At 33.6% G+C, this 27708-nt stretch overlaps 3 protein-coding genes across 4 annotated transcripts; all 3 read right to left on the reverse strand.

Moving 5' to 3' along the window:
* Window positions 1-948: 948 nt before the first annotated feature.
* LOC123908317 (probable acyl-activating enzyme 16, chloroplastic) lies at window positions 949-9487 on the reverse strand. Of its 2 annotated transcripts, XM_045958925.1 has the most exons (18): window positions 9069-9487; window positions 8708-8917; window positions 8049-8163; window positions 7295-7382; window positions 6497-6708; window positions 5661-5779; window positions 5276-5425; window positions 5113-5180; window positions 4913-5018; window positions 4327-4485; window positions 3701-3754; window positions 3538-3618; window positions 3079-3216; window positions 2408-2567; window positions 2058-2137; window positions 1782-1927; window positions 1516-1573; window positions 949-1404 (listed from the first exon to the last, which is right to left on the reverse strand). In XM_045958925.1, the coding sequence occupies exons 1-18, from the start codon at window positions 9183-9185 to the stop codon at window positions 1312-1314; spliced, it is 2154 nt and encodes a 717-aa protein (XP_045814881.1). In that variant the 5' UTR covers window positions 9186-9487; the 3' UTR covers window positions 949-1311. The 2 variants fall into 2 exon arrangements, with proteins under 2 accessions (XP_045814881.1, XP_045814882.1); XM_045958926.1 differs by lacking the exon at window positions 9069-9487 and having other exon boundaries at window positions 7295-7387; window positions 8708-8846.
* Window positions 9488-10354: 867 nt separating this feature from the next.
* On the reverse strand, window positions 10355-10864 carry LOC123904904. The gene has a single exon (XM_045954508.1). The coding sequence runs from the start codon at window positions 10862-10864 to the stop codon at window positions 10355-10357; it is 510 nt and encodes a 169-aa protein (XP_045810464.1).
* Window positions 10865-13883: 3019 nt separating this feature from the next.
* LOC123908017 lies at window positions 13884-21811 on the reverse strand. The gene is made up of 3 exons (XM_045958518.1): window positions 21037-21811; window positions 15139-15183; window positions 13884-14374 (listed from the first exon to the last, which is right to left on the reverse strand). Exons 1-3 carry the CDS (start codon window positions 21809-21811, stop codon window positions 13884-13886), a joined length of 1311 nt encoding a protein of 436 aa, XP_045814474.1.
* Window positions 21812-27708: the final 5897 nt, after the last annotated feature.

A 27708-nucleotide genomic window follows, 5' to 3' on the forward strand; every position in this document is an offset into this window, starting at 1 on the left:
GCGATTAGGCTACATCGGTTGCATTTGATCGCAAATCTATGCAATTCTATATAATACCAGATATCGCATTCGGTCACAATTTTCTACAATATCAAAGACCGCTATGCACCCCGTCTCTTAAAACCCTATTTAAAACATACTTAATTGCAATTATAATTACAACCGCTATTTAAAACTTACATAACCACCATATCACTTTACTAATCAAAGAAAATCCAAATCTTTAGACAAAAAATGGCACGCTCTAGCAACAAGAATGAGTTTATAAAGATAACCTAATCATAAGGAAACTACTAGCACATTGAAAATGACATGTACACATAACAAATACCGAAAGGTTTACCACAAAAATAAAAGAAACACAACTCAAAATCAAAGAGGGTGGTTTGTTTAAGAGTAAAACGAGAAGTAATAATAATTCGATGAACAAAAACAAAACCCTGTAACTATGGAAAGGAGAGGGTAAAAGTGGTACCTTTATGGAGTAGGAAAAAAAAGTAATGAGAAGGTGGGTATCAAAAATGCTCTCCCACCAAGGTAGTGGATTTTTTTTTTTGTCAAGTAACCTAGTGGCTAGAAAATCTATCTTAAATGTGAATATATGAAAACAGAATGCGTCTAACGGTTTAAATGCTGACCTTCCTAAATTTTAATAAGATATTATTTATATTTTCTATTTTTTATTATTATAAACTTCATTTTTTACTAAAAATAGTAAAGTCCACGTTTTTTAAAGGTTCACAATTTTTTTTGCAAGGGGACTTCTATGGTCCAGTCTTAAAAAGCATGGGACAGGAACACAATTATTGTGTTTTCTTTTCATCCCAGTAGCTAATTTTTCAAATGCAGAATTTGTGTGATCATTGCATAAACTAGTTTTCAGAACACAAAAGTTGCACTACAAAAATAGGAGCATAAACAAGTCAAGCTGAAAACTTGAAATTTAAATTCAGCCTGTGAAAAATTGAATTACTTAAGTTTGACTCATTTATTTGAACAATCCTAACTTAAACTTGAGCTCGCCAGACATACATTTAGCTATCTAAGTTGAGCTAATTAGTTCAAGCGCGCTAACTTAATGTGCTAACTTTAAATGAAGAAAGGAGCATTTTCCATCATGTAATGACAGAGAACAGTATTTACAAAAGAAATATCAGACATGGACAAGGATTAAGGATTTCGCTACTGTCTACAGCCAAAACTCTATGGGGAATGCCATTAGCATATAGCCAGTTTACTTCTAAAGATTCTCCATTTGATCTTCGGATTGAACCTTGACTATTTGTAACATACCATTGGAATTAGGTAAGTTTACTTGTATAGATTCTCTATTTGGTCCCTGTATTGAGCGATAACTCTATCCCTTCGAACCTTCATCGTGGGTGTCATTAGCCCATTATCAACCTGTCATTATAGTAAAAGATTAACCAAATATGTCAATGATTAAAATAATACAAAGACAAATTACTATGATGTTCCTTGTTCAAAAAAAATTACTATGATGTTCAATCTAACCGTGAAGGGATCATTTACAAGAAGGATTGGCCCGATTTGAAATTGAAACTCAGACGTCCTGCACGATAATGGGGAGAGATTCAATTTTCAGACAGAAAATATTTATGTTCCCATTCATAACACCCCGGACCATGTACTTAATTCCACCCTTAAAATAATTTAGTTAGACATAAAAATAATATTATCGTCCATTCTCATAAACTTGAACAGAAGTTAAATAACTACTTGCACACAAAAACACTAATAGAAGTGAGACAAAGTCTTACCAGGTCTTTAATTCATTATATATTAAACTGGTCACTTTTTCCTGACTGGCATCTGAACTATTGGAATCTATAATCGATAATTCCCTCGCTGCCTTTAAGACTTCTTCTTTGTTAGGAACTACTACAGCTCCTAGACGTCGCTTATCCTATATATCAGAGTAATCACAAAATAAGTAAAACCATTCCATTTGTAAGATCTTTTATCCGAGGTATGGTTCGTATTATATTTAGGACTTGAAGCTTAAAATTTTGAAGACATCAAGACTTAAAATTCACCTGGCCAACGACAACAATTTGTTGTATGAGGCTACTTCTCATTGCAGCTTCTTCAAGTTCTCCCGGTTCGACATTTTCACCTTCTCTTATTGAAACACGTAATTAGTACTTGCATAAGGGTAAAAACTGAATATCAACACCCTTTTTGTGCAAATATAAAAGTCTTGCAGACAGTAAACATGTGACAGAGAACTAAGAAATCCTTTAGCTTGTTTAGATGCAAATTACAAGGTTACTTTTACTGGAAGAGTCCATAATTCACATCCTATCCTATAAAGGATTAAAAAAATAGAAAGCACACATAATACAAACATATGGAACGGGATGACATAAACAAACTTCTATAATACCTGATGAAAGAACAATGGTGTCTTTAGCACGGCCTTCAACAACAATCACACCACCAGAATTCCGACTCCGCCCAATTGAATGGTATGGAACAATCCAACCTATGTCACCAGTATTCAGCCAGCCATCCCTATCTATGACCTGATTTGTAGCTGAAGGATTCTGATACAAGAATAAAGACATGTAACTGACACAACATGATCCAGCATGTGACAATAAGACCCCATGCCATGAATATGATCTAAAATTTTAAGTAAGCAACAATTTTGATAGCTATGAGCATTACACAAGTTGCTGGTAGGACATCAGGGAAAAGGTGTTACATGACAAACAAAACTCTCCATCTCAAGATTATGAGCTGTTTATAATCCGTTGCTCCAATCTTCAAGTTTGGAAACAATAAAATATTTATAAATGAATAAAACTATAACGCTAGAATAATGGGACTATTTTATTTTAGAAAGCCTGAATTATAATAGTAGTATATATGTATGTGCTTTCATATCTACCTATTATAGGTGTCCAATAAGAATGTTATGAACTTGACGTTTAAATTTTCTTTTTTTAATGTCATGAACCTTTTAATATACATGCACTCTCTCTTTCATACACATGCGCATGCACATTCATACATGTAGAGACAGCAAGTTTGCATTTTAACCAAATAGATTACCTTGTAGTATCCCTTCATCAATTGTGGGCCCTTGACTTTTAAAATCCCCTTATAGCCAGGTGGAAGAACTTCACCAGTTTCAGAATCTACAACTTTGAATTCTGTATGCTTAAGTGGATGCCCGACAGATCCAATAACCTTCAAAAGATTGTATTTGAAACATTTTCAGATATAAGGTGCCACACACCACTCTTTGCAAACACAATTTAATTTAAAGAATGCAGACTGCGTATGAATACGAAACTCAAGATTGAACAAAGGTTTACAGTGTGCTTGTGAATGATAGAGCAGAGTATACACAGAAATGATGAATAAACTTTTATTGATGATGATGGAAATAGAGTAACCACTGAAAAACAGTTCCAGAGCCTAAGCCACTACCGTAATGGAAAAAAGAATGTGTTTTAAAATAATGGTACTTGGAATGATATCATATGCAGTTTATAATATATGGCTTACATTGCAACTAAGTCGTCGAGCAGCAATAACAGGTGAAGTTTCTGTTAAACCATATCCATTCTGCAATTTCACACCAATAGCCTGCATATGATTAAGAAAATGTGAGAAGAATGTCAAAAAGACGATCCCTGCTTGAGAGTAATACACATGAGAAGTATCAAACCTCAAAAAACTTGTCGACGTGAGAAGGTAAGCTACCACCACCACTTATTCCAGCCTGCATAGAGAGAGAAGGTTTTGCTTATTATGAGCATAGAAGTCATCATTTTCTACAACTGTACAACAACCAAAAAAAAGAGGAAACTGAGAGACAGTTAGACTCCAGACATTTGCACATTGGTTTTTTGTTCTTTTGCAAAACTAGAATAACTCATAATTATGCTTGGATTGTGTAAACAATCTCTTGAAAACTCTATTGTTTTTATCTAACCAAAGGGACCATACCACGGCCACGTCCATCTTCCACACTTCACATTTTTAATTTCTGCTCCTGTTGCAGCCTAAGAAGACCTCGCCATAGTTTTGTCACATGTGGCAGGCAGTTCACATATGTGGACAGGACAGACACGTGGACAATTTGACACACTGACACGTGTATAGTTCAAACGGTGTTAGTGACAAAACTGACGGAAAGGACCAAATTGAAACCTAATGGAAACGTAAGGGGCCAAATTGAGACTTTTTAAACGTAAGGGACCAAATTGAAACCTAAAATAAACGTAAGGGACCAAATGTGTAGTTAAGCCAATAAAATAACTTAATTATAAAGCATGGTAAACAATACAAGACCTTTGAAATTCCAATAGCTGAATGGATTTTACTGTAGACAAGTTTCTTTGCCAGCATATGAATAGGAAATAATATTGTGGCAATAATTCTTGCCCATAACCAATCCAACATTGCATAGAGATAGGAAGGCGACTTCTGATTCTTTATCAAACATTTACCCTGCAAACATCTTCAAAATTTATTATCTTCAGCCAGAATTAGAAATACTATATACCTGTTTAATCTAAAGGAAAAAAAAAAACAAAGGTATTTTTGATGGAATATTATGCAAGTCTGCAACTTAGATGAAGTGTGTGTGAGTGACCAAACCAGAAAGAAATTTAATATGTTATGATAGGTTTAGGAAATTGATGGGTTGGGTCTATTCCTTTGACATATTACCGTATTATCGTAACAGAAAAATGCAATCCCACCCACATTTCTCTGGGCTCTTTGGATTATCCCATTTGACAGCCCTTATCGATTTCTTCTTTCTTTTAAATAAAAAAGTTTTTTCTAAAGCATAGACAATCATAATAGATAGAAAGCAAAGAATAATGATTTTGATAATGTTGTTAGAACTTATTCAAAGAGTTGAAAATCAGACCTCATAAATTCGCTTACATTCCATGTACCCTAAGCTGACCCTTATAAATGTCAGTGCAACAAGCTTTCTAACAAGGGAGCTTGTAGAAATCTGCCTCTGGATCCCACTACAGAGGAATCAGGAAAAATAATAAGTGCAATTCACAAGTGGTATTAAATACAATGAACTATATTCATACAATTCCTCGGAAAAGAAGTTACCTGTACAAAGACTCATAAACTAAAGGAACAGAAATCAAGTAATGCGGCTGGTAATGTCCCAAATCATCCTAGAAAAAAAAGAGTACTGCATATTAATAAATGAGGCAATGTGTGTTCTTTGATGACATATCATAGATGAAAAATATGATTTAAGTAATAATACCTTCAAGTTTCTCACAGTTGTATATACTTGGTCAACACCGCGTGAGAAAATGAAATACTCACAAGCTCTTTCATATGCATGCCAAGGAGGCAGCATGCTTAGAAATCTGTCCCCAACTTCAGCAGGTACAATGTCCGAATAAAATTTAATCTAGTCATTAAGACATGATATACAGCATCAGTGCTATGTGTAAAGACAAGAATCAAGCCACAACTAATCTTTCCACAATTAATAACAACAGACTTTTGGGTCACTGCTTCAATAATTCATAAGCCACGTTCCTATGATAGTTTTATCTACTACTTTTTTTTATAAAAGTCATCATGGCTTGTCTGAAAGAACCATTGCCAAATTGTAACGATAAACTTTATGAAAGATTGCAAACCTGATGCAAAAGATTCTGATGAGTTAGCATAACACCTTTTGGATTTCCAGTAGTTCCACTTGTGTATACAAGGGTAGCAATGTCGTCAGATTTTATTGCTTCAAACACATAGTGCTTCCCTGCAAACACATGAGTTGTAGAGAGCCCGATTACTGCTGTTTTTGGTAATTAAGATAATGACCAATATCGTCTCCTTTGCAAAATAAATGAACAAATAAAGAAAAAGAATGTATAAAAAGAACAAGAAGAATATTAGCATATCTATCTCAATTGGGACACAGTTACATTTTTGGTTTCTAAGTGGTCATTCCTATCTCAGATTTGCATTAAGATCGGGAAATCTCACCACATATTTAGACCACCCTTTTTCTTTTGAATTTTTCTATGGGAACATCCTCCCACTAGCAGTAATTCTTACACACACAGACATAACAAAAGGTAACAATTTATATATATATATATATGGGTTTTGCTAATGTACACCCGCTTATTTTTAAGAAGGTGTGTGTTAGCAAGTTATAACTAAAAAGTAGGTAAATACACCCTGAGGTGCATGTTGCTAATGCACACCTTCTAAAAAATAAGTGGGTGTACGTTAGCAACTCCTATAGGCATTTGCTATAATACACCTACTTAATTTTTAGAAGGTGTGTGTTAGCAAATGATAACTAAAAAGTAGTTAAATACACCTTAAGGTGTACGTTGCTAATGCACACCTTCATAAAAAATGGTGGGTGTGCATTAGCAAATCCCTATATATATATATAGAGAGAGAGAGAGAGAGAGAGAGAGAGAGACACACACACACACACACAAGCTAGATCCAGGTGACATACTAGCATTATGAGACTCAAACAATGACCTGCGGCTCTCTTTTCCAAAATTTATGACTTCCGTGAATGTAAAGATTGGCACTTCCTTGTTTCCTTCATTGACCAGGTTTGATTTTTCTCCCCACAGAAGAATAATAAATCTCATTGAAGCCTTCAAATTAAACGCTTTTGCAATCCGGTTAAACATTTCTGGATTATCCACAGCTAGTGCAACACTAAATAACAATTACAGAAGTCAGCAACTATTCAATTGAACCATCAATATAGACCGGACACTTAAAAATATGTACGAAGACATGGCTATTGAAATTTGAAACACAACATCTTCGTTAAAGAGCAAGTTTATGTAAACATTCATGTGTATTCAACAAACTCAAAGCCTCTAATGCAATTGAGAGACACTATTATTATTATTACTACTTTAGGCACAACTCAATTATTGATGTTAAATCTTTCAACACAGGTGACAAGTCATTCCTGTAAACTCTACCACCCTAAGAAAGGCAGAACTCAATCCAAAGTCTTTGTAAATATGGCATTTTACTATGTAAAACAATTCACATTATCTAGTGACATTATTTTTTTTTCATCTATTTTAATATTATTTCATCTATTTTGTAGTTATCTAAAGTTGGTCCAGAATGCAGTGACCTACTTTAATTAGTTTATTTATGTATATCAATGAAAGTAATAATCGAAGTGAAAAATCATATTTCAAATGTAAGGATAGGAATTGTGCAAGCAGCCAAGCACTAAGTATACACTAGATACAGTCTGTTTGAATGGTATTCTTCAATAAACCTTTCAGAGTGGTTGTATATTTGCAGCAGTTCTTCAATTGATGACCTTGAACCCCTAACAACATTGATTGCTCCACTCGCCATCATACCTAGACTAAAAACATAGCATGGGTGTGATTAAAAATATAAATACTATTCTAGATAATTATCATAAGCATACACTAGCCTTAGGGATATTTGAAATAATTGACATCACAATATAGATAGGGCTATTGCTATTCCTAACTGTCTATTCACACTTCTCATTGACTTTGGTTCTCAAGATAAAACAAGCACAAAGCAAAGTAACAGAGTATATTTACACACGTCACAGGAATGTAATTATTGTGAATACAAGAAATGTAAAATGTTTGCATTTGCAGTGAAGATGAAAAGAAGTCTAACTGCGAAAGCATTTTGCCAACCATTTTATTCAAAATAATAACAAAAGCGTAGTCCTTGTTCGGTATACTCGTCAGTTTTTAAGTTTTGAAACTTTTAATAACAAAAACCAATTTCAATTTTTTTTTTTGTTTCTAGTTGACGAGTCTCATAATTTCTCAAGCAATGCGCAGCAACACCGCTGGCAAGTACCCTCACCTGCCATATAAAAGTAGGAATTGTATGTGCAACTAGTAATTTCCCATACGCAATACATTGAGAACTCATAAAAGTTCAACTTAGATTATTCCCATACGCAATACATTGAGAACTCGTAAAAGTTCAACTTAGATTATTTAGGTAAAGTCATAAATAATACATAAAGCTTTGCACACCTTGATCTGCCACAAGCCAGCGACATGAATTATCGGCAAAAAGTGCAATCTTCTCATCAGGATGTACTCCAATAACTCTCAAGCCCTCAGAAAAATCCAATATTGCATCCTCCAACTAAAATTTTGAAAAGAAAGATACAAAAAATTGACATATTATACAACTGAATGACATTTGATCTGATAAGTTTCATACACAATTCAACATTAGAACAAAATACTGTCACTGTCTACCACAAGCTCATAAACATTTAAACAATTTATTGGTTTTCACTCCAACAAACAAATCTTGTAATTAACACACAAGTCCACAAATCCTATCTCAACTGGCAGAAATGCCGAAATTGCTAGGTTAGATGCCATGACCGGGGTTCGAACTTCAGTCCCTCCACTTTGTGTGTGTTTTTCCAATGGCTTGTCATTTCGTCTATGTACCAAAAAAAACACACACACACACACACAATGACACAATATTCTTTACAAAATCACATGCTTTATTAATATACTGCAGCACATAGCATCAACGTGACTACAACATACTACAATCAAACAATGAAAGATTCAAAATATAAATGCATTGGACATTATTCACAAAATTATCAGAGACAATGGTTATTTGCAAATAAAATGTAAAAATCAATTGAAAATAAAAAATAAAAAACCTGTTTGTATGTGATAGTTGAAGGAGGATGATGATATGGATCTATGAGAGCAATTTTATCACCAAATTTGTCAGCAGAAGTTCTCCAAATATCAGGAACTGCTTTCCACTGATCTGAAGCCACACCGACACCACCACCATCACCATTATGAGAAAGCAATGAACTTTCTAATAAAGGAGAAAACCTTCTTGTTATGTTCGTTTTCTGTGTCTGCATATATAATAGTAAAACTTTGTGATTTGAAGTTTGAACTGGAATGATAAATTATTTTCCCCAAAAAAATTGCACTGATGACTAATATGCTAAAATGAAACAGCAAGAATTCAATTTGAATGTATGAGAAAGAAGCTAGAGAGCGAACCTTGGATTGAGATTTGCATAAGACGCGAAAAGAACGAGTTGGAGAAACGTTGATTGATCTGGTGAAGTTGGTGCGAGGAAGAGCGTTGAAACTGAAGATGAAAGGAATCGCTGACATTTGACTCACTAATTGGCGGAAGCAAATTGAGAAGAAGAAGAAGAAGAAGAAGAAGAAGAAATGGATTGCGGTGTGTGTGAGGGTGGTGTAAATTAGTCAAAGTCAAATGAGACAATGATACGCAAATAGAAAGTGCTAGAGTTTGGTCCTACGTCAGTTACCATTTTTGGAATTGGATAGTGTGGTGGGGTAGTTGAGTTCAACAATTTGTTTCATCATATACAGTAATGGAAAAGGATAGCAAGAATCTTGGTCCAATAACCAAATTCAAAGTTTTTCCTGTGATATTGGTAGAAAGTTTCAAATGCAGTTAAGAATCACCGATCTTTGTTGAGAAACATGTTTGTGCGGTATACAAGATAAGTTATTTTTTTTCAACCGAAATTTTTTTATATGTACGAGTCATGAATCGAATTCATAATCACATTTTTAAAAAGACCATAACCGCTACCACTTAGATCAATTCATTATTGGTTACCTCAACTCATTATATTGGAAAGTGTGGTGGGGTGGTTGGAACTCAACAATATGTTTCATTATACTCCGTTTGATAAAACTAACATATCATGTGTTAAATCTCTTGTTTGTTGCACCAAGAGGAAAATATAAATATAACCTATTTTAATCCTATCATATTACTCCTTTGTTATTTTAATGCTTAATTTTTGGTGGGTTAGCGACATGATAGGATAGAGCTACGTATCCATGACGGATTTTATCTGCATATATCTCCAGCACTAAAAGGAAGTTTCTTTTGTTTTACAAAGTGACAAATGTCACAACTAGCTTTATTATGATTAATGGAAATATGAGGATACACTTTATTCAATCTAGAAAGTCTGGAATAAGACAAATGCCCGCTCCGTATCCATGACGGTCTTATTCGGCTAATGTTCGGGTTACACCGGTTCTTAATGTTCCTCTAGAACAATAATGGTTTAATTTAAATTTAAAATCCGTCATGGATAATGGTAGACACTGACTCCGTATCCATTAAGCCTTCTTTAAATAGTATTTTATCTGCATAAATTACTGCTATTCCTCTCAGCAAAGAGTTTCAAAAAGTCTTTGTTAGAGGTAAGGAAATTATCTTCTCTCCCTCAATCATCAACAAATACTTGGGAAGAAGTGAAGAAGACAGTGCTGAGCTGAAAATCTCTAACAATGCTCTATGTCAAGCAATTACTGGTGGAAAGGTCAAGTCTTGGCCTAGAAAAGGATTTAGACTTAACCTTTTTGTTATAAGCTTTAGCAACTCTTTCTTTCTGTCGAGATAACATTTCTAAAGCTTTTATCCTCTCCTCATCTAAATCAACTAATTCATCTAACATCATATCCCAATGGTGATCTCTTGGGATTTTCATCTGCCTTTGAATTCTAACTGATTGTAGATGTATTTCGACTGGCAAGACTGCATCGTGCCCATATGTTAGTCGAAAAGGTGTGGTGTTAGTTGATTCCTTTGGAGAATTTCTGCATGCCCATAAAACTTGATCTAAAGTCTTATTCCAATTTCTAGGCCTTTGGGCAATATGCTTTCTAATCAAGCCAATAATAATTTTATTAGCTGCTTTCACTTGACCATTTGCTTGTGCATAATATGGTGTAGAAGTTAAAAGTTTAAAACCAGTCTGTTGGGCAAATTCCACCATCTTTCTTCCACTTGACCACTTGACCATCTGCGGATAGTTTTCAGTATATGCTCAAGGTCGATAAGATCTGAGGGAAGGGGTTGAGGAAGAAGAATGATGTTTTCTTCAGCAGCAGATTGATCCTACATATCAGTGTCAATCTGAGCTGTTGTTTCAATGTGAGGTGGTTGTTGTTGTTGTTGTTCACAATGGTCCTGTGGGAGTTCAATACTGCACTCTTAGGTAAATGGTGTTGGAGGATGTCAGTGGATAGTGGGGGATTGTGGTTCATGGTGTTGGCAGCTCGTTATGGGGTTGAGAGAGGATGCGTGAGAAGGAGAGGGAGGAGTGGGTCTTCATGGTGGAGGGGGATTGTGAGGATTCATGATGGAGGAGACAGTCTAGAATGACGGTGGTTTGAGGAGTGTGTTATGAATAAGGTGGGAGATTGGACTGGGACATTCTTCTGGACTGATCTGTGGTTAGATGGGACCCTTCGTGCGTGCGCTTTCCACGCTTATTCGATTTGGCGGAGAACGGGTCGAGTACGGTGGCTGAGTTGTTTCACTTAGGGTGCGGCAATTGCGGGGAGGCGTGGGTGTGGCAGAGACAGTTGTGAGCTTGGGAGGAGGGGCTGGTGAGGGAGTGTCAGACTTTACTTCACGATTTCTTCTTGCTGGCTCAGCTCCCAGATAGGTGGCTTTGGCGACCTGATCATGACAGAGGCTACACAGTCTGGGGTGCTTATATGCTACTGACTTCCCATCCACCTGATATTTTGGATACTGCAGCAAATCTTATTTGGCACAGGAAAGTTCCTTTGAAGGTGTTTGTTTTGCTTGGATATTGTTGAGGGACAGGTTGCCAACTAAATCAAATTTGAGGTTTCGGGGCATCATCTCTCCGGAGGCTCAGTCTTGTGTGGCGGGTTGTGACGAGGTTGAGTCTGCTCAGCATATATTTCTCTCTTGCAGTGTTTTTGGCTCTCTTTGGACATTGGTTAGGGCTTGGATTTGCTTATCTTCGATGGAGCTGACCATTTTATCCTTTAAAATCTTCAAAATTTTTTTAATTCTATTAAAATGATATGATATTTTATAATTGATCAATTTATTTTTAGCAAAAATGCGGGTAATGGGTACGGGTATGGGTACTTAGATACTCATAGGGTATGGGCATGGGGACAAAGATTGTCACCCACATGGGTATGGGGATTGGTACGGGTATTTTTTTAAACTGCGGGTATGAGGACTATAGTACCCTACCCATACCCTACCCATTGCCATCCCTACTTCTATGAAGCATAACACAGACATCGGATATGATACAGATGCTGATACATCGACACAGATAATAATTTTAAAAAATGACACAATTTAATATAATTATAAATATCGGCGCCGTGTCAGTGTTTGATATAGATAGTGTCTGACCCAGGACACATCTAATCCAAAAAATATTTGTACTTCATAGATTATATTATTACACGCAGGCGAATGATATTCATGGTGTATTCTAATTTTTTTTAAGGTGAATAGGTGGTACTAGAGTTTGGAACTCCAATTCTACCAATTAAATTATACTTACATTGGCAAGATTTTTTAAATGTTGTGAATTTGATTTTTTTTTTTTAACAAGTCAAAATGATATATATATATATATAGGGAACACTTCAAGTGAGAGGATGTCTTATAATGAGAGAAGTGAGAGGATGTCTTATAATGAGAGATGAGAGGAATAATTAATATCCATTGGATTAAAATATATGGTTAAGATTTAATTACTCTCGTATATTCTTTTAGTAGCTTATGAGTCTCCTTCTCTTCCACTCTTGTTATACTTATTCTCCTTCTCCTTCTCTTCTCTTCCACTCGGAAAACCATTAACTTCAAAGATTTATTGGCAAAAAATGTTATGGATCACTATAATAATAATAAAGAAAATCAGTCACCATGCATCTAATTAATCCAACCCCTTTTGAACGGTTTCCAATTTTCATTTTTGCATCTACTTGATTAGAAAACCATAGCTTTCTATTTCCTAAGTTATTGTTTTTTGCCAGATATGGATTTGAAAGCACAATATATGGGTCTTAAATTGAGATTGATATAGCCAAAAATATTGATCATCTCTATTGATAGAAATTACTAGGAAGAATCAATAATTGGTGGATCTTACAGCTTTTCCAAAAAAGAACGAGGAAGGAGAATTTTGAGGGAAAACAATCATGTGCAATTAATTTTATTTGGAACATTTAATCTACACCGTAAAATTTAATCTAATGGTTATTATTTGCTCCTCTCATCTCTCACAATAACACACTCCTCTCACTTGAAGTACTCCCTATATATATATATATATATATATATATATATATATATATATATATATATATATATATATATATATATATGGAGAAAAACAATCGTTCTAACACAAGATGTGCCAAGGAAGACTACCAATATTTACAAAGAGTCACAAACAGTGCAGGAACAAAAACAAAGTCAATCATACAAGATCCAAACAGAGCAAAAGACGAGACCATCAGCTATGGCAGTTAGAAGCTAAAATAACATATGTTGGCTTCAACCACCTAAAAGAGAGGAGCTTGATTTTGTCCAACATCTGAGAAGTAGTCCTCAACACCCACTTTTTACACTCCACATCATCTTCTTTCTCTTCCACCTAATAATTCAACACCCCATTCAACTTTTACCTCTCCAATAGTTTTTTCATTCAACACTCTACCCCACCACCTTCTCTACCCCACCATTTTTTATTTCATATTCTTTTTTAAATTTAAGTTTTTATTTTTATGATTCAATAAAATTATAATTATCGATTAAAATTAAATTAAAATAATAAACACTTAACAAAAAATTATTAAAATAATTTTTTTATTATATTCTTAATTTAAAATGCAATAGATCACACAAATAACGTAATTAAAACGATACAAATTAACTTAAAATGCAATACAACACACAAATAACATAATTAATACGATGCAAATTAACTTAAAATGCAAAACAACACACAAACATAATTAATACGAAACAAATCATCTTCAATTCTGAAACATTCCAAACTTTGTCCATATGTGTTTCACAAGATCTGCTTGCAATTCATGATGAACTTTTTGATCACGGAGCTCGGACCTAGCACGCACATGATTTGCAAAAGCGGGTAATATCTCTGTTGAATATGGTTGCGGTGCACTAGATCCACTTTCCTCAAACTGCTCAAAATCGGTCCAACGTTGAGAATATGAATCTCGTTCATCCTCAACAATCATATTATGTAATATGATGCAAGACCTCATGATGATACTCAAATCGGCTATGTCCCACAAGCGAGCTGGTTCACGGATGATTTTAAATCGAGCTTGAAGCACTCCAAATGCACGTTCGATGTCCTTCCGACATCCCTCCTGATATTTTGCAAATAACTTATCGGCTTCACTTTGAGGAAGTCTAATTGATTTGACGAAAGTTGGATAAGAAGGGTAGATACCATCAGCTAGATAGTATGTCAAAATCATCTTCTGATGAATCCATTGTTTGTGATATTGGAAGTATATTGGATGAGATTTAGGATATTGGAAGTAGATTGGATGAGATTTGGGTTATTGGTACATAAATGGATGAGTCCCTATATATAGATTCAATTTGGTCCACCGACGGATTTGAAATAATTATTGTATAGAGTTAATTATCAGATAAGGATTGAGTGGTGGACTGAATAATTAAAGCAAGTTGGGTGGTGGACACAATTATTAAAGCGCAACACTGACATATTCGAATTGGGTGGTGGACATGTTGCGGATTTCAAATAAGTATTGTATAGAGTTAATTATCAGATAAGAATTGGACACAATAATCAAAACAAACATGTAGCAAAGACTACACTGATTTATTCGATCACAATAATTCAAGCAAACACTACAGACAAATACTTAAAGCAAATAGTAGACTGACATATTCAACACAATAATTCAAGCAAACACTACATGCAAATACTTGATTGAAATTAATTAGGAAACAGTTCTTGAGCCAACGAGTCCAACATGGCTTTCTTCCGGTCATCCAGATTCTCATTAGAACTTAACTTCAGATACAAACTCATTTTCTTAAGTTTGTTTTTCTCTTGTTGATTGGAAACTATCCTTGCCAATTGTTCCATCTCTTTCTCCTTCATTATTCTGTAATTATCCCAATCTTGGTCCACCACCTCCATGGCAGGTTTCTTTTTACCCTTCTTTTTCGCCGCCTCCCTACCTATAGGACGAGTACTAGATTCTACAGAGTTTTAGCCACAAGCATCATCGTGAGATCTCTTAGATCCACTACTTCCCGAGCCAATAGTTCCTCCTACTTGACTTGAATAACGCGGCTGATCACGGAGAGCATGTGTTGCGTTAAAAACACACTTAGAGCAAGTGTACTCTAGCGCAGAAGTAGTATAAAAGATTATCGTATCCACAGGGATTAATTAACAAACACCAAACTAGTTAAGATTATTTATTATTTAAACTAACGAGTAGTTGAATTGTCATGATAAGTAAAGAGAAAATAATGACGTGTAAGAGTAAGAACAAGAATAAAAACGTGAAGTTTGTAAACCAGTAGAGAGAGGTCTAGGGTCATGGTTTCACTTGCAATATTCGGTTCCCTATGTCTAGTTCCATTTGAATTCCTTTATTTTAATTCAATTACCAATCCCTTTACTAAAACTATTAATCCGTTTGGTCATTCGTGATTAATATTCTTTTTCCTAAATTAACCTTTGTTTGGTCATGCAAAGAGTTGAAATTTAAGAAAAGCATAAAGCACAAAAAGGTTGAATGATTGGAAGACTAAAATCAAAGTTTGGTCATGCAATAATTATAGTCTCATTTATCGTATAGGTCCATCAATTAACTGCAGTACGGTCGCTGATCAATCAATTGATTATAAACATTCATAGGTTGATCATTCCTACTTATGTGATAAAATCAATAGGATAAAATTAATTGAACAAAATACTGAAATTCAAATTAGAAACTAGAACATATAGCTAAGACATAGCAAAAGGAATTTTAATTGCAAGATTCACCATAAACCCTAGAATAGTATTTAGCTATCCATAATCAAAAAGAACACCAACATAGAAATTGAATTCATGAAATTAAGAGTAAGAAATAACCCTAGAATGAAGAAAATATGTTGTTCCAAAGTTCCAATCTTCAATCCAAAGCTTCTCCAATTTTCCTCTCTCAGCCGTGTTACAGAACAGAAGAAAGCATGATTTTCAATTGAAACCAAGAAGCTCTATTTATAGCTTCAGTTACCGCCTCTGATGTTTTCTTAAGTTTTAAGACTTTCCATTGCTTCACCGCCTCAGCCACTTGTGTTTGAGTTCTCAGACCTTTTAATTTGTAAAATCCCCTCAATTGTCTTTGCAACTTGTTCTGCATTTTGTTCTTTTGATTGCCGCCTCAATAACAACTTGTTTGGATGCCAGCTTTTTTCCAATGCATGTCTCCTTTCTTTTCATTGGGCCAGCGTGAGATTTCATATGTGGGCTTGCATAATTAGACACAAAATGGTAAGTATATAATAATAATAATAATAATAATAATAATAATAATAATAATAATAATAATAATAATAATAATAATAATAATAATAATACAGTAGTAATAATAAATAGTATAATGTATATAATATTTATTTTAAGTGATTCAAAAAGTGGATTTGCATCTTTGTAGCTTTTCTTCTCTTTTGTATAATATAATGCAAATTAAGTGAGTAATCTATATAATAATAAGTAACTATTCTAAAATACCACAAAAAGTATCTACATATAATACACTAAATTGGAGTTTATCAACTCCCCCACACTTAACCTTTGCTTGTCCTCAAGCAAATTTCCTGGCTCAATACATTTTCAAAAAGGATAACAGAGATAGCCAAATGAGAGACCAAAAATCATAAGCAACAATGACAGACGATATAAAATATATGGAGTAGTCAAAAGATTGCCCAATTAGAGTCTTATGTCCATGAAAACTACCTTTAAATGAACAGGAGCGCTCACAATCTCTCAACGTGTTTAGGGACTTTGGAAAATAAGCACTCAAGATTCCACAAAATGCACATTACCATAAGCTTGTAATTCGACCGATATCTCCACTAAATAGTCTACATACATGCAAAAGTTGAGGTCTTACGGGTTGTAACGGGGCCATGGTTAATTCATGCAAGGTGGGATATAAGAAGAAATGGATAATCAAAGGGGTAGGAAAACAAGAAACAAATAGTAACCTTTGAAACAAAAATGAAGCTCCTATATATTTTCACAATTTTGATCTACTCCAAAACTATTACTTCTTTCATTTTTTCTTTCAGACAAAGTGTGGTCCTAAAAACTTTTTTTTCTTAATTTCTCATTTTGCAATTTTTTTTTTCTTTTGAAGGAAGTATTCACAATATTCCACACAAGCTACTTCTTTTCTCCTTTTACTATCATCATCTTTTATTTTTTTCATCTTTTTTTTTCATTACAAACACCAGAGCCTTTTTTTTTTTTTTTTTTCTAGTTATACATAGAGTACACATGAGCAACTCAAATTTGGAATTTTTATTTTCAGCTCAACAAAATACATGAACATCTCAAATATATGACAATTCTCTTTTATTTTCAATAGTTTGCTCCATTTTCAATTCCAAGTGATTACCAAAAAAAATATATTTAATCATATCAAGGTACCAAGGAAATGCATAATAAATAGGCTCAAAGTGGGCAACTAAGGATGATTTCAAAACAATAAAATTAAAGGCCAGAAAAAATACCTACAAATGCCCCAACATTTTTCACATGATGCAGATCAATTTTCGCTTTAGCACGGTCACAAGACAAGTTCTAGAATGTGACAAAATGGGAAACACACTCATAGAAAGAGAAGGGGTAAACATTTATAATTGAAGATAAATCCCCTTATAAAGGCTCAAATCTCACATATAGAAGTTGGTTCACAAAAAGATAGTCAAGACGGAACATTATGCTAATTATTAGCTACCTAAAGACAACCCCATTATCTCAATTGAACAAGTCTGTCAAATAAAATTTTCAAAGGCCCCTCAAAGGTATAATCTCTATTTTTCAATTGTTTAGCATAGTTCAATCAAAACAAGCCAGAAAAATGCAATCAACTGGAACTAGCAAATGTCAAGTGCTAAAATATAGATCCTCCCCCACACTAGTTCAAAGTATAGTCCTTAATGCAAATTATTCAACTAGGCAAAAAACTAAATAAGTGAGAGAGTAAAAGTGACTTCCCTGAGAGATCTTGCAGACCTTGCAAATCAAGGATGACTTTCCTAACAACAAAAACAAACAAGCATACCAACGCAATAAGGTTTATTAGAATAAACTAAAATATAAAACAATAAACACAGGTTGCCTCCCGCGAAGCTCTTATTTAACGTCCTGAGCTTGACGAGAGCCAAATAATCAATCAGGTGGCTCTCCCAGGGCAAATTTCACCTTTAAGGCATTGCCCCTTCTTAATTTTCTAACCATGTGGTTGACATTATTCTTTCTTTTTCTATGTGGTGGATGAGCTTCAAAGTAAAGCGAAATTTTTATCTTGACTATATCCACCATTATGCTAGGATCCTGCAAAATAGGAAATTTTTCCAAAGAATCCTGCATTCTTAAATCACTGAAACTGTTGTGAATAACCACATTGTCAAAATAGGAAGAAATAAAATGAGAGAAATTTTCAACAGAATTTAAAGCTTTCAAAACATCATCTTCCTTACCACACCGTAAATTTACCTTTCCCTTGTGAACCTCAATTACAACATCACCAATTGTTAATATAGTTTGACCCAAAATGATTGGTGATTCTTTAATTTCTTCCATATTGAGAACCACAAGGTCTTGTTCTTCATCATTGCTCTCTTCAGTAAGAGCTTCTTCATTTTCTATGGACACTTGCTCCTCATGCTTCAATTCTTCACTTAAGTCTACACCACTAACGAGAGTGACATTTTCGTATTCTTCCTCTTGCTTGGGCTCATCATGTGTGGATATTGAGTCTTGAGGTTTTTGAGATAACAAGGTAAGGATACTTGAGATATGGCCTTCCAAGATTCCAAATTTGCCTTCCAAGGTTCTAAATTTTTCATTTGTCTGCTCCATAAACTTGACCAAAACATCATTGGCTTCCGGTTGTTTTTCATTTTGAGATAACTCAGTAAAAGTGTTTTGGTTCAAGGTTGTAAGTGTCTCATTGATATATGGCTCTTCCGCTTGTTCTGGACACCGACATCTCAAGCAAGGCGGTATGTAGTTAATGTCCCTCTTGAAAGGGTAAGTATGGTTTTGCTCCCCATTATGAATAAGCTCACAATCATCCCAAAGATTTCTTGTTGGACATTCTTCACTTTCATGCCCCACCAAGCCACAACATTCACAAAGAGGAGGCGTCAATAGCTCTAATTGCCCTTTGAGAGCTTCCAATTTAACTTCAATGATATATTCTCCCATAGTTTTTCTTTTAGGTGTGGTTCTTTGTTGATTACCCATGATGTAATCTCTCATAGTTTTCCTCTCAACCATGACTATTCTTTTTCTGTAAAAGAGAATCAGCTACAAACAGGCTCTTTGAGAGCGGTGAGTACACACAAGTGATATTAACAATGGAAAATAAAACAAAATAAACTTGACAAAAACTGTACAATGTCTAAATTAATAAAAAAAATCTTTTTCGTCTAATATTGTTAAATTAATCCCCGGCAACGGCGCCAAAAACTTGTTGCGTTAAAAACACACTTAGAGCAAGTGTACTCTAGCGCAGAAGTAGTATAAAAGATTATCGTATCCACAGGGATTAATTAACAAACACCAAACTAGTTAAGATTATTTATTATTTAAACTAACGAGTAGTTGAATTGTCATGATAAGTAAAGAGAAAATAATGACGTGTAAGAGTAAGAACAAGAATAAAAACGTGAAGTTTGTAAACCAGTAGAGAGAGGTCTAGGGTCATGGTTTCACTTGCAATATTCGGTTCCCTATGTCTAGTTCCATTTGAATTCCTTTATTTTAATTCAATTACCAATCCCTTTACTAAAACTATTAATCCGTTTGGTCATTCGTGATTAATATTCTTTTTCCTAAATTAACCTTTGTTTGGTCATGCAAAGAGTTGAAATTTAAGAAAAGCATAAAGCACAAAAAGGTTGAATGATTGGAAGACTAAAATCAAAGTTTGGTCATGCAATAATTATAGTCTCATTTATCGTATAGGTCCATCAATTAACTGCAGTACGGTCGCTGATCAATCAATTGATTATAAACATTCATAGGTTGATCATTCCTACTTATGTGATAAAATCAATAGGATAAAATTAATTGAACAAAATACTGAAATTCAAATTAGAAACTAGAACATATAGCTAAGACATAGCAAAAGGAATTTTAATTGCAAGATTCACCATAAACCCTAGAATAGTATTTAGCTATCCATAATCAAAAAGAACACCAACATAGAAATTGAATTCATGAAATTAAGAGTAAGAAATAACCCTAGAATGAAGAAAATATGTTGTTCCAAAGTTCCAATCTTCAATCCAAAGCTTCTCCAATTTTCCTCTCTCAGCCGTGTTACAGAACAGAAGAAAGCATGATTTTCAATTGAAACCAAGAAGCTCTATTTATAGCTTCAGTTACCGCCTCTGATGTTTTCTTAAGTTTTAAGACTTTCCATTGCTTCACCGCCTCAGCCACTTGTGTTTGAGTTCTCAGACCTTTTAATTTGTAAAATCCCCTCAATTGTCTTTGCAACTTGTTCTGCATTTTGTTCTTTTGATTGCCGCCTCAATAACAACTTGTTTGGATGCCAGCTTTTTTCCAATGCATGTCTCCTTTCTTTTCATTGGGCCAGCGTGAGATTTCATATGTGGGCTTGCATAATTAGACACAAAATGGTAAGTATATAATAATAATAATAATAATAATAATAATAATAATAATAATAATAATAATAATACAGTAGTAATAATAAATAGTATAATGTATATAATATTTATTTTAAGTGATTCAAAAAGTGGATTTGCATCTTTGTAGCTTTTCTTCTCTTTTGTATAATATAATGCAAATTAAGTGAGTAATCTATATAATAATAAGTAACTATTCTAAAATACCACAAAAAGTATCTACATATAATACACTAAATTGGAGTTTATCAGCATGCCATTCTTCCATTAAGGTGAATTGAATATTCTTCCCACAGGCGTATAACTCCTGCGCTTTTGCCAAAATATCATTCTCCGACCAACCGCTTGCTTGCAAACGCTTAGCGCTATCATAAGCGCCAATCCATTTATTCAATATTTTGTTTATATAATTATAACGGTTTCGGCATGCAATTGCATCACGCAGAGGATCAAATGAGCAATGCTCATTACAGTTCTCAGCAATTTTGCCCCAATATGTTTCACCTTTTTGGTTTCTTCCGACAATACTGTCTGTGCTAAATTTTATCCACCCACTAAATAACACCAAATTGTGTTCAGTGTTCCATGGTTGTTCCTTCTTTTTCTTGCTCTTAGGAGTTGAATCATCTGAATTAGAAGTGACCTGATTAGCAAATGTCGTGCCATCTAAATTAATATGTGTTGAAAATTCGGTAATTTCAGAAGCACCACCACTAGAAACATTTGCATTCACCATTGGCATATAACCATTAAACGGGGGTGTTTGAGATGGATTTGGCAGCATAGATCCATAATATGGATGAAAGCTTGGAACAGATGATGATTGGTTGAAATTTGGTGCATAACCAAAATTAGGCAAGTTTAGAGGATGTTGGTTGGAAAATTGATTTGGATTTGGATAATTGTTGGAATTTTGATAACTGTTAGGATTTGGATAATTGTTGGGATTTTGATAGCCAAATGGAAAATTAGAAGAATTTTGGGTGTTGAAATTATTATTGGGATCCATTTCACACAAAAAAAAAGACTAAAACTTCAAATTAAACACTAATAGAAAGATAAACAAGATTAAGATAGTGAAAAACTTGATTTTTTTTTCTGTGTCCAAATCAAATGAACCAAGTCTCTATTTATTGAGAAAAAAAAATTACGAATTTTGGTGAAAAAATAAAAAATAAAAAAATTAATTTGCATTGAAATAATTGAGTTCAAAGATTAGATGAGGTAAAAATCCGGCCAGCCAATCAACGCGTGCCACTTGTCCATTTGCGATTTCTCTCTCCGCGTCCCCTGCTGGCCAACGCGCCCTGTCGGGCTGTGTGTTGCACGCGCCTGCGAGGGCGAATCTCAGGGCGCCACGTGGCTCCGTCCGCAGCATTCAACACAGTTTACTCAATTCATCTTCTCTTTCATCCAAGTCACATTCAACACCACCATTGCACCATTGCACCATTCACTTGTGTTTAATCTCTCATTCAACACCCAATTCAACACACATTGCACTTGGTCTAATATTAGATAATGTGGTGAATTTTCTTTGTAGGAGAAAACATTTTGTTAAGAAATATGACATCTATGGAAATAAGAGAGAAAAATGCAGCGGAAATTGAAACCGAAGGAAAATTAAGAAATCATAATTTTCTGGAGAAAAAAAAATGCAGCGGAAATTGAATATTAATTGGAAAAGAAATTGGGGAATGAGAAAATTAGATTTTTTCAAATGAAATGCAGTGGAAATTTTTTTTATGGTGGATACCAAATTTATTTTGATATTATGTTAAGAAACATAACATCCATGAAAATACGAGAGAAAAACTTAAAATGCAATTAGTGAAAATGTTACAAAATGAGAAAAATTACCTACTAATGAGATGGTTACATCTATACATAGACACTACTAAGTACCAATTACTACTATTTCACTAACATTATCTTATAACTAACTCATATCTTCAACACACGGTTGAAGAATAAACCACAAAATTAGTCTTTAATTTTATAGGTGTTTTTAAAATTTCAGTATGTCTCATAATTTTAGAAACCTATTTTAGAGCATCCCATAAAATTAGAGACAAAGTACAATAGTTTTAGGCTTTGTTTGGTAAAAATAGCGGTTGGCTGATAAGCTAGCTTATAGCTTATGGCTGATAGCTGATAGCTTATAGCATATGACTGATGGCTGATAAGCTAATTAAAGTGTTTGGTAAAATTAGCGGTTCAACTAGCTCATAGATGTAAAATGACATAAAAGGACATTCCAATTTGTAATAATATTTAAGATATTTAGTAAATTAAATTTATTAATTTAATATATCTTTTATATATTATTATATTAATTTTTATTTGTTGAAATTTTATTTAAGTTTATTTTATGTTATTTTTATAATTTATAAAAAAAAACAATATATTCAAATAAAAATGGACATGGTTCGTTTCATTTTGCCTTTTTTCATGGATATTAGACTTATTTTGATCTATTTTGGGTTTTATTTAAATTTAAAACAAAAAGTAGTAGCTTATAATATTTTTTTACGGGACTAGTATCAGTATGCATCATGTTAAAACAGTCTATAAAAAATGTTACACATTTTTTTTGACAAAAAAAATAAAATGTTACACATTGTTTTAATGTTGTTAATATTGTTAGAATTTTTTAGTCAAAAATCGTTATTAGTAAGTTTTAGTTTTTTCTATGGGTACGAAATAGTAAGCCGATATTAAAATATATCTAGTTTATTATAAAGGGTAATAGTGGATTTTAGTAAAAATAATAAGGGTAAAAATAGAAGAAAAAATGAAAAGCTACAAGTTATAAGCTCATAAGCTACTTGAAATAGCTTATGAAAAATAAGCTATAAGTCAGTAAAATAAGCTATAAGCTCATGGTGAAAAGACCGTTACCAAACAGGTCTTTTAACTTATAAGCTATAAGACATAAGCTATAAGTCAGTTTCTATGTCTTACCAAACAGACCCTTTATTCAAGATATGACTAATAAGAATGTTGATATAAATTTAGTGTACATAAATAAAAGTTTTAAGATCAATATGACTAATTATTACTTTTTTTATAAAAGCAAAATGTACGGCTAAAACATCCTAACTATATTGTCATCTCAAAAAAGACACATCTTAATGAAATTTATTAAATTAAAATATTAAGGTTGTATAGAAACCTTTGGAGAACTAGATCGAAATTAAAGGTGTGAAAATCTCCCCGCCTAATTAAAAACCTTACCAAAGAAAATCCAACGAAATAAAACTTTGTGAAAAAAAAGAGCATAAAGATATATGACATAAAAACATAAACAACCGAAATCAACAATACTTAAACAAAGATAAACCTAATGCATATAATAATTCATTGTTCACTACACCTAGTTATCATCTCTCTCATCAAACCCATCAAAATTGAAATAAGTTGAAACATCAAAGCTAGTTGAGTCAGCATTGTCAACAAACCCATCAAAGTTGGAAAATTTTGAAACATCAAAGCTAGTTGAAGCAGAAGCAGCATTGTCTAATGAACCAACATCAATTTTCAATAATTGGGCTTGGATTTGTGGGAGTGTTTAACCCAACATATGCCTCAACATGTTGTGAGAAAATTGCTATCTAGGCCCCCCCATTTGCTCTCAGGTCCCCTAAAATCCCAAAATACCCCTGAGGTAGTGGTCAAAAAGTTTGTCGTCTACTTAACAAAATTCTTCGTTGGCACAATATTATGTCAAATAGACAACGAAATATAGGGATAAAGATATTGGCACAAGATTTTGTCAGGTAGACAATAAACCTATAACGTTGGCGCAAGATTTCGTCAGGTAGACAACAAAACTATGGTTCAGTAGTTTCAAGAAGAAAGTAGTGGTTCTTGCGCAAGAACCAGGTTTTGCCAATGTTTAGACGTATTTTCGTCGCGTACTCAACGAAATTGTTTATCAAGGGCATTTTCGTCACTTTGAGGGGCCTGAGAGTAAACATGGAGGGCCTAGATAGCAATTTTCAATAAGTTATGAGCCTCTAAAAATTGTGGGCTTTAGCCCATCACACCCATTACCTTAGCTCAGGATTAAGCCTGATAAGCTGGAAATTTGATCTTACCTAACAAAAGCCAAAACATTAAATCCTTAAACCAAAAGAAACATAAGCACTATAGATAAATCATCTCAATTTTATTTTAACATGAATGAAACACGCCACATAACTGGCACAACAACAAGTATCAATCTAAAAGGTTGAATTCATAATGAAACTTTATGGTAAACAAGTCGTGATCACAAACTCGTCCATGACTAGAACTGCATTGCTTAATAATTACATATAAGGTGAGGGCTCTAATAAGTTCCTCACCGATGGACTATTGTTATAACAATTAAAAGCCATTAGATTGGTCAAACACACAATTCTTATTATATATATATACCATATACATTGTATCACACCTCTTATTTTTCCATGTTTTCCTCCGATTTGGATTCTCTATATTTGATTTTCCTAAATTCAACTGCATTCAAGCAAAAATTAACTAGGAAAGATAAAATATTATACATTTAAATGCTTTAAATAAGTGTTGTAAAAACCAAAATATCCTAGATTTTTGTCTAAATGTAGGAAATGTAGAAAATTACGACTTTAGAAAATTCAAATCCGTCTTCCTATACGCAAAACCAAAAAAAAAAGTGTATACAAAGAAAGGTTGAAGATGAAAGGATTGAATATGTATTTTATTTATTGATTGAATGTGTTGTGTCATGTTTTTATTGGTTAGAACCAAACACGGCTTCTTGGTCTAAAGACCATACAAGAGTTTCTCGTGAAAGGGAACACGTAAACTTGATTAATTTGTTTATGATGGTCCACCGATGAGGGATTTGTTCGAGTCCTCATCTTAGAGCATCCACAATGGAGCTACTCATTTTTTAGTACTTAAATGAGCCTCATGTGCACACATCATTTATTTATAAATTTTTAATAATAATACCTAATAAGCACTCAATCCCTCCAACCCAAGATCTCTTAAAAAGTTCTAAAACGGTCACACTTATAACACATTTCACCAATAACTATACATAATTGTAAATGGATCCCACACAAATAAAATAGGTACTGGTGCTTAACTTAGAACCAGTACCTATTAGGTACTCATTTATATTTTGCTCCAATGAGGATACCTATTAGATACTGGTACTTAAAAAATAGGTACCCACCATTGGAAATGGTCTTAGAATCCACATATTTTACAGTAAAAAAACAATTAAATATATTTTCCTTAAAAAAAACTATTAAATATATATTTCTTGCACATTGTTTTAGCTTTATATGCTTACTAATTTTATGTAATTTTAATGGCTATTGCAGGAAAAAAAAAAAAAGGATTAATGTAGTGAAAAACTTGTGCTTGTTACGACACTTATATCCATCCAACTCACTCAAATTCTTTAAATTGACCTACAATCTATCAAATACTCTTAAATGGGTCTCACATTACCCTACAATATGAGGTTGTCAAATTTTTTAAACGAAAAAAAATCTCAACATTGAATGTATTTCAAATTAATTTATAAGAATAAGAAATTTCTATTTATGTTTATAATTGAGCATAAAGGTATTTGAGAATTTGTCAAAAAACAAAAGGTATTTGAGAAATTCTTAAATTAAGAAAACATAAAAGGTTTGGCAAATAAAATTGTCTTAAAAAAAATAAATTATTGCAATGTATATCTCAGGCAACATGCAAAGCAGTAAAATTCAACAAATATAGTGTGACACAAGTGGTAGATACTTGAGCGTCTTAACCATTTGATCTTGGATTCGATCTTTGGACGGTGCGTATGGAGAAATATTTGTTGGGAGAGGTCAACCCCTTAAATGTATCTCAATTACCTCGAGGAGATTAGTCTCCGTAGTTGCGCGTGGAGGATACCTTTGGTTTACGAAAAAAAGCATTAAAATTCAAATAAAATAAAAAATGTGGCTAGTGGGAATCGAACTCGTAACCCCTTGCACATAATGAAGCAAGTCTTGGTTGGATATTCAAATGCCTCATAGTTAGCCACATAGGAATTGAAAAAATAAGAAGATGCCACATAAGACATGGATCATTGAGAGGGTGCGACATATGAATTGGACCATGAGAGAGAAACTCTAAAACATATAGATAGATAGTGTAACGACCCAAATTTATTATTCACTATGTAAGTGTTTATTTATTTGGTGACGTGACTTTTATGTAAGATAGTAACTTTAAGTTATTTATCGAGAAATTTAATTAACGCGCGAGTTAGTGAGAGTTAATGCGTTATTGGGCCAGCCAATTGGGCTTGAGGCCCAATGGGCCTTGTGGACTTGTGAGGGGGCGCCCATATGGCCTAAAGGGAGAGAGAAACATTTCATTTTCTCATGTTCTTGTGAGATTCTAGAGAGAAGGAAGAGAGGAGAAGCTGGGGCAAGGGAAAAGTGAAGAGATTCAAGAGCAATCTTCGAGTTTTCTTCGAATCCAGGTAAGAGAGTAGATTTCATATTCGTGGGTGATACGAGAAAGGGGAGAATGTCGATTTCTCCGTACCCGAACTTTCTCCACCCCATTTTCGTTTGGGTTTTTGGGTGATTTTCTTAAAGAAAATGATAGAGAATGTTCATAACATGTTTAATATACTTTTATCATGTAGTATGAACGATTTTGTGGGTTAAAATTGGGAAATTGTAGATGTTTGATCAAGAACTTTGTGGTTTATGAGTTTTTGAGTAAAAATGATAAATCCTTACTTTTTCGTTGTATTTGATGTAGATCTGAGAATCAATCCGTCCTTTTATGTTTATATATATGTTATGTACATGAAGATAAACTTATTTGGGATTTATAACATGAAAAATGAGATTTTTGGGTGATTTGGTGTGAAAAACACGA

This window comes from Trifolium pratense, linkage group LG2, assembly GCF_020283565.1.
Source record: "Trifolium pratense cultivar HEN17-A07 linkage group LG2, ARS_RC_1.1, whole genome shotgun sequence".
NCBI classification, from domain to species: domain Eukaryota; kingdom Viridiplantae; phylum Streptophyta; class Magnoliopsida; order Fabales; family Fabaceae; genus Trifolium; species Trifolium pratense.